This window comes from Colletotrichum chrysophilum (genome assembly GCF_026319265.1).
Source record: "Colletotrichum chrysophilum strain AFK26 chromosome Unknown scaffold_33, whole genome shotgun sequence".
Taxonomy (NCBI): Eukaryota; Fungi; Ascomycota; class Sordariomycetes; order Glomerellales; family Glomerellaceae; genus Colletotrichum; species Colletotrichum chrysophilum.
This window is the reverse complement of record NW_026517320.1, coordinates 216,517-228,096: the sequence shown is the minus strand read 5'-3', so window position 1 is coordinate 228,096 and position 11,580 is coordinate 216,517. Positions and strand designations below refer to the sequence as shown.

Below are 11,580 nucleotides of genomic sequence, written 5' to 3'. Positions count from 1 at the left end.
AGCAACGGAGCTTTTGGACTGCCGAATACGCCAGTGGCCATCCGTATCAACGACTCGTCTAGGCAATAGACGTGACCTCGGGTAAACATACGACTTACAATCTCGACCGCTCCAGAAGAAGCCTCCATTCGACCCAACCAAGGCGGCCGCTTTTTTGCTGTATACCTGACCTTGATGATGCCCATTCGGGCCACGACTCAGACTTGAAGCGAGCACGATGCGCCCAAGAACCTCAGAAACAGCCGGCTCTCAGCCTTCCCAAGCACAGGCTACACCCGCTCACTCGAACCATCACCACAGTGTGACCTTCGCTCCGCCAGTCGATGGTCCCTATGACCAAGATTCCCATCACCAGCCTGCTCGCGAGACAAGCCAACACAATTACCCCCAAGAGCCACCAACGCATGGCCAAAACTTTGCCCAAGCTTCGTACGCTGCTTCGACATCTCACTTCGTCAACCACTTCCCCGTCGCTCCGTCGTCCCTCTACGATGCCGCCAACTCCTCCTCATACAACCAGCACCCTTACGATCCTGAATACATAGACTACGATGATGACGAAGATGACGTTGACGAGGAGGACGATGAAGCCATGGATATGAGCGACAGCGACGGCGGTGCTCCTCTGGGTCACACCTCAACGATTGTGCCCGTAACCAGCACCCTTTCGCCCGTGTCGGGAACTGGCGCGATGCTGAACTCCGAACAGTATCCTGGCCCCCCGCATGCCCACAACACGATCCATGGACAACTGCCCGCCGAACCTCCTTCCCATATGACGTCCTACTGGGTTCATTCTGGCCCTGTGTTCGATCCATCAGGGCCTATGCATCCTACCCCGCTTAACACCATCCCCTTTCACCCAATGTTGAGCGCTGGAGGCATGGACGAGGATGATGACGATACATGGCAGTCAACATATCCCGCCATCTCTGGCGTTTCTGGGGCACTTCAACAGCATGTTGTCACGGGTGTCGACGAGGAGGAAGAGGCCATATGGCAAGAGGATGGCCCCCCAGCCGCCAGCAACGCAAATCCAAGCACTCTTGGCCCCGAGAACCTCTGCCTCCGGGATTTCTTGAGAGACTGGGCTTGGCGCAACCGCAATGGTCCTAGGCCTAGTATCAGGTCAATCAGCGCGCAATCCGCACAAAAGATTGCCCGAGTGCGGTTTTCGGACCTGGAAGGTGACAGGTGCGACCTGCAAGGAATCGACTGGGAAGACCTTGGGGTCCTTCGCTCGGAGGCCCGCGTTCGTAGGAAGTTGGACTACAAGAACTATACTAACCGGGCAGGCTCAGACAAAGTGGAGGTGAGAGTTTCCATGAGCCATTTCGCAGTCTACCTAGACAAGCTAACACTTCTGTAGTTGGACTACCCAGACCGAGAACTCTATAGCACTGAGAACTTCTTCAGGTTCCGCCGCATGGATGTCCGGCAGAACGTCCACCTGGCCCATTTCCAGCTGCGAAACATCCTGGCATGTGCGGGTAGAAGCCGTATTTTCTATCCAGGCCAGCGAGCTGTATACCAGCTCAACCCCGTCACCGGCCAGAGTGAGGTAGCTATGGACCTCAACGACTTGGGCAATGTTCAAATCTCTACCTTGGACGCCAACTGCGGAATTTTGATTGCCGGTACCTTCAACGGCGAATACTGCATGCGCAATGTCCACAGCCAGGACAAGAAGTACACGGAGGGCCAAATAACTAACCACATTAGCGGAATCACCAACCACCTACAGATCTATGAGTCGCGAAACTCGACGCCGATGGCTGCTTTTGCAAGCAACGATCAAGGGTTCCGCGTGATGGATGTGGCGACCGAGAAGTTTGTTTTGGAGACACAATACGGGTGTCCCATCAACTGCTCCGCTCTCTCGGCTGACCGTCGCCTTCGCGTGATGGTTGGTGACAACTACAACGTTATGATTGCCAATGCGGACACTGGCGAGATCCTGCAAGAGCTGGGCGGACATCGCGACTTTGGATTCGCGTGCGACTGGTCAGACAATGGCTACACTGTTGCAACGGGCTTTCAGGACATGACTGTCAAGATTTGGGATGCTCGAAAATGGACCAAGCCCAATGGCGATGGGTATCCGCTGGAGACAATACGTTCGGAAATGGCCGGAGTGCGCAGCCTGCGCTTCTCGCCCACGGGCAGCGGCCCAAGTGTTCTAGTTGCGGCGGAGGAGGCCGACTGGATCAACATCATCAACGCACAAACCCTGAAGCAAAAACAGTCGTTCGACATCTTTGGAGAGATTGGAGGCGTGGAGTTCGCAAACGATGGCCAAGACCTCAATGTTCTCTGCATGGATCGAACACGGGGTGGACTGCTTCAGCTGGAGCGCTGTGATCTGGGTGCTTGGGGAGGGTTCGAATCGGTGGACGAACCACAGGAAATCGACATGCGAACTCCTGACCTCGGCGTGTCCTATCCCGAAAGGACCTATCCTCGCAGCTACTCTGCTAAAGCGGCAAGAAAACTGTCCGTGTTCGACGATTTGGAGCCATTCTGAAGAACTTGTTACCCGGGGAGACGGCACTACGATCGCTGCTCTGGACGGCCAGGCGTCCGGGTGGCAAAACTTTGGCGTTTGCGGACTCATTTGCCCTTAACGATAACGACCCCGTCCATTGTAATGCGGCCTCGCGATTGTTTCGCATTGGTTGGTTCTCTTTTCTTGTCCTGTTCTTTGACTACACACGGCTGGCATATAGATGGGTTTTTCGAAACAGTGCATGTGTCTGAAGGTGGGAAATAGCATGGCAAGGCCTGTGGAAGGAGACCCCTCCGAAGAATTTTTTCTATGTTTTGATCTAGCACAGCGTTGAAACTTATTCTTTTAGGCATGGAGGATTTTAACGACGTCACGGATGGGGGGCATTCGGAAATGGTGTCTGTCGCATCGTTTCTCGGTTTTCATCATTTCATTCCATGAAAGTACTGCGTGCTTTTGGTACGTTTTTTGGACATAAGGGGGGTTTTAGCATATAACCACACAGTCTTCCGAGTCCGCAGGGGAGGACAACGGGTCTTTATTCCATACGAGGAATATGACGACCTTTCATTGTCTTTTATTTCTTTCTATCTATCATACCGTCCGGGTTTTTGGCTGATTGGATGAGCTGGGTCTAATCCAGGCATACACATATCCCTTTTTATTTCTCGCGAGATACACCTGGGGGACGGTTTTTCAGGGGACCACTTTGATAGACCAAATCCATTGATTGTTGAAGCCACTGTCTACTACTTTGTGCGGTTCAAGGATAATGGGGAATGACTGCTCCTGGTGACGATCGACGACGACTGTTGAACGTTGGACGACGCCAACGAGACACATGAGTGGAGCCCGCATTTTTGCCGCATTCTTGCTGTTTACCATGCCTAGGACATGCAACTGCCGTGTGTGCATCGTCATCAGAGGCGGCGCCTCTCGAGCGCCTCATAAACGGTTTGGCGTTTTCTTCCCCCCCTTGCTTGGAAAGCCCGACCACCCCTAAATTCGATCTGAATTACACATTGCCGTCTTAGCGTCGCAGCCACATTGGATCCGAAAGGAGGGAAAAAACAACGGCTGGGAATCGAAATGACAAAGGGGGGGAAAGAGAAGGAGGAAGCAGCCTTTTGTGTCTATCTCCGTTTCTTTGTTGGGTGGTTTTCGGTGCGACCTGAAACGAAACGGGATCGGTGAGCTAATCATGGAGCGGATTGGAGGCTAGACAGTTTGCACAACCCGATTGTTCGGATGAACGGGTGGTTCGTCTGGGATTTTGGATGTGACGTTGTGTGGGTGGAATGCTGGCCATATCTGGACTCGCCAAGAAGAATGACACCCCTTTGTTGTTTGTTTTCCATTGTCACATTGGCACGCAAATGTCTTCCATTACAACATTAAATCGGATTTGTTTGTGGCTCATGGGGCAGGCTTAAAAGAAGGCTTGTTTAGATGACACATGAAATAATTTTTGGGGTTTCTCTTCGTTGCCGCCTTTCAATCCTGCCGCGACGAATCATGCCCCCTAAGTGATACATAAGGGAAGGAAATCAGAGTTACACAGGGTGGAGGGGTAGTCCTCCTTTTCCGTCGCTGAACCCAGAAATATTATATATACATCAAATGCTTAGATGACAGTATGTTACATAAAAATCCCTGGACGTCGGAAGAAGGGTTGATTCTTCTCGTCTTTCCCCCTTCCTGTTCTTCCTCTTCTCTCCTCCTCGTTGGGTAGGCGGTTGGCTGGGTATCCAATTGCTTTGAAAAACGTTTCGTCGAAATTGTCGTCGGATGGAACGGTGCTTGAAAAATGACTTCATGTACATCTTGTTTTTGGTTTATATGTAGGGACCAACATCATAGACAGGAGGGCGTGAGCAAGGCCGCGTGAAGTTGAAAGGTTGTCTTGTTTCGGTGGCTTCTCTTGTAGTCGCTCTTCCCGCTTAGAAGAGGTCACCGCAACCCCAGGTGCGCTCGCAGCCGCAGGAGCCGGGCTCCTTCCACTCGTCGTTCTTGAAGGAGAAGAAGACGGTCTTGCCACCAATGAGCTCACGAATGGAGCTGATGGCGGTCGCCTGCTCGGCGGTGCCGGGGCAAGCCTTGCCGTTGCAGGAGCCGCCGGAGGGCCAGCCGCACTCGAGGTTGATGGCAGCCTTGGAGCCGCAGATCTGGGAGGACTCGAGGATCTCAAGCTGGCCCTTGACGAAGGTACCGGCGTCGGAGGCGGCGGTCTCGGCGTTGAAGTAGGGGTGGATCTGTCCTCCGACGACATCGACGGCGTCGCAAATCTCGGAGACGACGTCAGACTGCTGCCAGACACCGACGGTCTCGGCGGTGGTGAAGGGACCGGTGTAGCCGGCGCTCTTGATGGTGGCCTTGGTGGAGACGATGAGCTGCTTCAGGGAAGAGGCAGAGCAGCGGCCCTGGAAGATGCACTCGTTACCGACAACGACGAGCTCAACCATGCTCCACTTGCCCCAGGCGGTGATGGCGTCGACCTGGTCCTTGATCTCCTGGGAGGTGGGGTCGCAGGTGGCCTTGACGAAGATGCCGATGATCATCTTGAGGCCGTACTTCTCGCAGGCGGAGCCGACGTTCTCGAGGGTGGAGCAGTCGGTAGAGTAGACACGGACGACCTGGAAGCCAGCCTTGGCGATGGAGGCAATGTCGGAGTCGACCTGGTCGGCGCTCTTGCAGGAGCCGGAGGCGTCCTCAGCGTAGGGGGTGTAGGTCATGGCCCAGTGGTCGCCAGAGCCACCCAGGTTGCCACCGGTGGAGGGAGCGGTGGCAGAAGGCTTGGGGGCGGAGGAGGAAGCGCTGGAAGGCTTGGGGGCCTCGACGGCAGAGGTGGTCGGGGCAGGGGCGGGAGCCTCGGTGGTAGGCTTGGGGGCCTCGACGGCAGAGGTGGTGGGAGCGGGGGCCGGGGTGGTAGGGATCGGGGCAACGGAAGTGGTGGTGGGCTTGGGCTCCTCAGAGGTGAAGGGGCAGACGACGACGACGCTGGTCTCGACAACGGTGGTGACGACCTCGGGGCGGGTGTAGGTACCGGGGACGACGGTGGTGACGACGGGGTAGACGCAGGTGGTGGTCGGGACAGTAACGGTCACCGTGGTGGGAGCAATGGTGTAAGTTCCCGGGGTAGGGCAGACGTAGGTGGTGGTCTCGACGACGGATGTGACGACACCGTTGGTGGTCTTCTCAGTGGCGTAGGGGCACACAACCGTGGTGGCATTCTGGACGACGGTGGTGACACCTCCGAAGGTGTGGGTGCCGGAGGGGACCGCGGTAGTCTGGGCGCCGCAGACGGTGGTGGTCTGGCTCACGGTGATGGTGGTGGCCGGGAAGGTGTAAGTGCCGGGGGTAGGGCAGATCTCGGGAACGGGAGTCGGGAGGTCCACGGGGGGCTTGTAGGTGGACGTGGGCTTGGGCGCGACGGGGGCCGAGGTGGCGGCGGAGGGGAGAGCGCTGGCAGCAGTGGAAGGCTTGCTGGGAGGGTTTGGAACCACTGATCTTCAGGTCAGCTCGACGATCTTTCATGTTGATAGCCACGATCTTCACCGTGGTCATGCTGTAGGGCAGAGACGGGGCACTCTTGGCCGAGTCAAGGGGACAAGGTAAGAACTCACGCGTAGGCTCGCCGTGGATGGTGGTGTAGATGGTGGTGCATCCGGGGACACAGACCGAGGCCTCGGCGCCTCTCTTGAACAGCTCACCGTGAGCGTGGCGGTGGTGGGAAGCAGCGTTGACACCGCCAATGGCCGCGGCGGCGGCAGCGAAGATGGAGCCCTTCATGATTGGAAATTAAGTTGCCTTTTTGAGGATTTTTGTTGTTTTCGTGTATTATCGACGTAGGTGTCGGTACGAGAAAGCGAATGCCCGCTAAAAGAGTGAAGCGGTAGTGAAGCTGAGGTGATGAGAGGACGAAAGGACGACGAAACTACGTTGACGGCATCAACTCATTTGACGGTGTTTTCGTGAGGAAGGGAAAGGAGAGAAGAGAGGGAAAGAAACGGGCGGAACTGGGATGTTATTATTATGTATGGTGGTTGCTTGCTTAGATTAGGTAGAAGGCTAGTATCCGTACTCTCTCATGGGTACGACTCTGGGAGGAGTCCCTGACCTGGGGGGGTCTTGGGGGTGGCCGACGACTCACCGGGGTGTGTGCACGACGCGGTGCGGTGTGTAGCCCGCCCACCTCAAGGATAGGTTGTGTGTGGATGTGGATGCCCAGCAGATGTGGACGACGGGTGGGCATCTAAGCATACCGTACCTAGTACGAATGGGCACTCGTTCTGAAGGTGTGTGCCCGGTGTGGGTGACACTTGTTTACCAACGGGAAACCGGTTCATCCATGGCTTGATGGGCTCGACGGACTGGATAGGGATGTGGCCATGGCCATGTGGGCGCATCTCAGCCATGCCAGGAAGCGTCGTTTCGTTGTTTTAGTGTGCACAAGCAGCACCTCAGAAGTGAGGTAACTTGCCAGCAAACAAGCCCCTGCTTCACTTGGCAGCAGGCAAGGCCACGAACCACGGCATGAGGTCGAGGAACCAGACCTAGAACCTGAACCCGAGCGAGAAGAGGAGCCAGAACCGTTTGATCCTCCAAGGGCCTCGAAGCCCAAGACGGCAAGGCCGGTGGAGAGAGCCCCAGGACCTTGATCATGGGAAGCCGGAGCAATGATCAAAAGCTGTCGCCTTCGTCAGTCTGACAGGCTGTGGACGGAGACATGGCAGAGCGAGGGCCCTGGGCAAAGGGCTGAGAGATACGGGACTTTGCAATCTGCTGGTGAACAGCACTGGCAGCGAGTCGGCGGCCGCAGCCAACCAATTGTCGGTGTTGGTGGGTTCTTGGCCAATCTTCAAGTTGACCCATGCAAAACGATTGACAGCGCGCAAGGAAAAGGGGAGGCGAGATGGCAATCCCGGCTAAGCGTGGTCGTGTCAACCCTTATTGGAAAGCCAAGACGATCCAGCACCTGGGCACCCAGAGCAACCGGCGGCGAGAAAGAGCAAGAGAGAAGGCAAGAGGCGAATTAGAAGAAAGCGAACGACGGAGCGAGAGCCCTTGACCAACCGAATCCACCGTTGATGGAGGGCGTTTAATTGTGCCCAAGATTTGACGACTCGGCAGCTGTGGGCGCAGGACAGGAAAACGGGTGACTTTGAGACAGCATGAGGTTGGCCAATTGCAGAGGGTCAGCACTATTCAGCTCAGAGCGTTGGTGTGCGTGTGTATGGTTCGAGAACAGGACTCCAGTTGCTTCCAGGCTACCGTGTCAGTGAGGAACAAGGCGGAAAGAAGCAACGAAAGCGCAAAAAGACAAGGCTACGAGGGAAAATAGGGGATGATGTGAGCCACCACTATCGACCTACAGCAACAGCGACTGAGAGCGACGAGTGACCGCGGGGGAGAGAGAGAGAGAGAGAGAGAGAGAGAGAGAGAGAGAGAGAGAAACAGCACCGGCCTTGCAGCTAGAGGGCGGAGCTGCAAGGTACCCGAAGTGGTAGTCCACTGATTTGGGAGGGATCGGCGGGTGCGGGGGGGCCTTGCAGCAGCACTTGGGAACTTGGGAACTTGGGAAGGAAGAAGGGGGGCAGAGGTGAATGAGCGGCCTTGGACTGGTGCGCCCGGGAAATTAGCTAAGCGACATTAGCACCAAGGACCCAGAAAATGAGATGAAGCTCTTGCTCACGCTGTCAGGTCTCTGGTCTACGAAGTACCTTACCTTACTACGTATGGCTTCTGCAGGTGCCGCACAGACGAACCGGTCTTCGGCCTGTCCATTCGTGCCTTGGCACTAACACTCGCTCGCGCTGGCCTCTGCTGGAAGGAAGAGAGCAACCTGAAGCTATCCAAATCTCATCTGTCTAATTCCATCACAGTCTAGCCGTCCTACCGACTGCCTTAGTGCAGACCTGCCCAGATGCACGCTGCAGCGGCAGTGCTAGTGTAGTCAGTGCCCCCGTTGATCCAGTCCGAGCCAGACGAATCGGCGCGGTGGTCTTTTTAAAAAGGAATGGTTCAGTGACGGTGTTGCAGCATCAGGATGTTCCATCTTCCTCAGCTACGAGTTTGGCGTTGCCGTCCGGCTCCGATGACAGTTTATTTTCGTATTCGTCCAATCTGCTCCCGTCGTTTCGCATGGACACGCACCTTACAACTGCAAGGTGCAAGGTCTGGCAGATTTTTTTTGGAATGAACGCGGCAGCCACAGTTGAGTTAGACGAACCACAAGCAAGATTGCAAAGAGCAACACACCCCCGTCTGGCCTCCTGCCCTACGCTGATTATGATGATGATCTTCTGCACGCTTTGGGAAGAAGACGAAATGGAACCGTATCACGTCCCCTCCCTTTTCGAATCTCGAATCGGCCATTTCGTCTGCATCTGGATTCTAGACACACTCGGGCAAAAGAGAGAGGAAGGTGGTGCGTGTGGTCGGTGTATTACACCTAGGTATCTCTTCCCCACAGTCTCATATTCGTGGCTTGCGACAACCGGCGCCTAGGTCTACCGTCTGCGCCGCCAGCATCATCTGCCGCGATGGAATCTGGAATTGCGGTTTCTTGGGCATGATTCAACTCAGATGTCTAGATGCGAGATTCTGCTACCGAGAAAAAGGGGTCGCAGTCATCGCCTGACTTGCCTTCTGCAGTTGGCTGCGCTCACGGCCTGAAAATGAGGTCAGCTCGAAGAGATGCATCTCAGCCGTACCTGCATAGGCATGTACTCAAATGCGACCTGCCAATGCAAGGGCCCCGAAATCCAAAAGAATTGCCCGAGACCGCCTCTGCAGGCCAGGCAGGACCACCACTGCCACTAACACGCCTCACCCCAAACACCCCCAAAAGAAACCTGGAAAGCGCCACCGCCGTTGTTGGCCTCCTTCATCAAGCCTGCTCGTGGTCTGAGCTGTGTGCGCTGTGCGTTTCTTCCAGCTTTCTTCTCTGCAGCAGTATGACTCCGTGGGTCCGCCAACAACCACCATCCACGTCTTGGTTCATCTTCGCTGCATGGAAGAACGCCGCGCGCTGCCATTTCATCAGGGAATACGGGAAATTTCTGCCTGCCGTCATGGGCCGCGACCCGACGCTCTCCGCGGATGTCTAGCTGATCATCGATGATGTCGTTGTTATCAGTGCACTTCCGATTCAGCCAGTCTGGCCGGGCACGGGGGCGGGAAAGAACAGCCCTGTTTCCAGCTCTCTCTCTCCAAGGTCAGCTTAAACTTTCGCCACAAACAAAGGCAGAAAAAGCGGTCTCTCCATCTTGCCCGCCGCTTATCCGGTAACGAGCGCCCTTCGCCTCCCCCGGAATACCTTAAAACCACGCAACGGGAGAATACCACGACGATACGCAACGGCACAGCGCACGCGATGCAACGGTCGCACCAAAGAACAATTCGCAAATGCAACTTTTGGGGGCCGAGTCTGCTTACTCAAAAGGTATCTGTCATCTCACACTCGTGACCGGGCTACGTTGGACATCTCTCTCGTCGAATCTCGTTTTTCCTCTTGCATAAAAACATGTCACCCACTCGCAGGATTTATGCAATGCCCGCCAAGTGGACATCAAATCTCCGGGCAACCTTCACAAAATCCAGCTTCACGAATAGCTTCACAGTCTCCAACAAGGTCCCCCGCCACCTACCCCTTTTTTTTTTTTTCCCTCTCGTCCCATTCAGTTCTTTTTTGCCTCAATCCCACTCGCTATCGTCCCCCCTGCCCCAACACCCCTCCCCTCTCCGCCTTATCCTCCCCGGCTCTTCAACTGCTCTCAAAAGAAACCAAGAACCGAAGTCTGGGTCACCTCGTATTTTTCTCCCCGCCGCATCTCTCTGCGCTGATGCATCTGCTTCCGCGGAGACTGCATGTCGATCCCTCCCCGAAACCACCCAAATCCAATCTTGTTATTCCCTCGTCTCCCCCAAAGCGAAAGAAAGCAGAAGACCGCCCAAATCCGTGATATGGGCAACCAACCCGAACCGTTCGGGCAAATTGCGACAAGACCAAATGGAACCCCCTATCGCATCTGACCAGCGATGGCGGTAAAGCTATCCGTAATCACCAGTCCAGTGCTAATAGCCGTGCCTGCCAACCATGTAATTCCCTGTAACCCCAATCACAAATACAACACCGTCCTCGGAAACATCTCTTTCCATATGGACCAAATCCCCTAGCACCACCGACGATCACCACAGAAAAGACCACACCGGTCCACACCACAGGCGAACAAGAAAATGCTTGACCTCTCCTCTGCACATCACCTCCCCAATAGCCCCTTCTCGAACCTCAGAGATCAGCATTGGATATCCGCCGTAGAGAGTGTGCAAGGCCGTCTCTCCCGTCCCTGCCCACGTGTGCCCACTTCAGCCCAGTGGAGGGAAGATCCAAGCTCGAGATAACATTGCGGAATACGAATCTTTCATCTGCTACCTTTTTGCAGGAACCAGCCTGGTGTTCGATTCATTCAGACGACGGCTTCCCCTCCCCCGTTCCCGTGATGGCAAACAGCCCAGTTGCATTCGTAGGCGGTCAACCTTAGCTCCCAAACTTGCCGCCCCCCCGAGAAAAGGGCGCCTCCCCCGGCCCGGGCTGACCGGCATGTCCCCGACACTTTGCTGCCCGGGGTCGAAGGTCGTCGGTGATTTGGCACATCTCGCCTAAGCAGCCAGACCGCCAGCCCTCCGAGGCTGAGTTTGACTCGCGCACATCATGTCGGCATTTCCGCGAGAGCTCTCTCGCTGTGAGGCTGTGTGACCTTTCACACTGCGGGGAAGAGGAAGAGGGTCTCTTAGCTCTCCTTCACCGCACGAGGAGACATGTTGTTTGAAACGAACGCTCAATGGTTTAATCGCAATGCCTGATAACGTACAATTGTGTTTCCCTCCCTTTCTAAGCAAATCTACCCCTTTGGGGTCTCTCCGACCTTTCGCCGCCTTTCCTAGCCTCACGCCGATCCAAGAGAAACAGTAGTTTGTGTCACAGTATCGAAAGTCCTGCCCTATGTCTCTCAGGCGTTTTCTCCCAACCGGGAACCCGAGCCAACCCTTCAGTCGCCGTTCATGAAAGCTCT

The 11,580-nt window shown here is 55.4% G+C and overlaps 2 protein-coding genes across 2 annotated transcripts; one reads left to right on the top strand and one right to left on the bottom strand.

Moving 5' to 3' along the window:
• Positions 1 to 217: 217 nt before the first annotated feature.
• COL26b_005122 (uncharacterized protein) lies at positions 218 to 2,524 on the top strand (the record flags this gene model as incomplete). Its single annotated transcript, XM_053177978.1, has 2 exons — positions 218 to 1,312; positions 1,370 to 2,524. 2 exons carry the CDS (start codon positions 218 to 220, stop codon positions 2,522 to 2,524), a joined length of 2,250 nt encoding a protein of 749 aa, XP_053038098.1.
• A 1,922-nt stretch (positions 2,525 to 4,446) lies between these two features.
• COL26b_005121 (uncharacterized protein) lies at positions 4,447 to 6,295 on the bottom strand (the record flags this gene model as incomplete). The annotated part of the gene is made up of 2 exons (XM_053177977.1): positions 4,447 to 6,008; positions 6,130 to 6,295. The coding sequence occupies 2 exons, from the start codon at positions 6,293 to 6,295 to the stop codon at positions 4,447 to 4,449; spliced, it is 1,728 nt and encodes a 575-aa protein (XP_053038097.1).
• Positions 6,296 to 11,580: the final 5,285 nt, after the last annotated feature.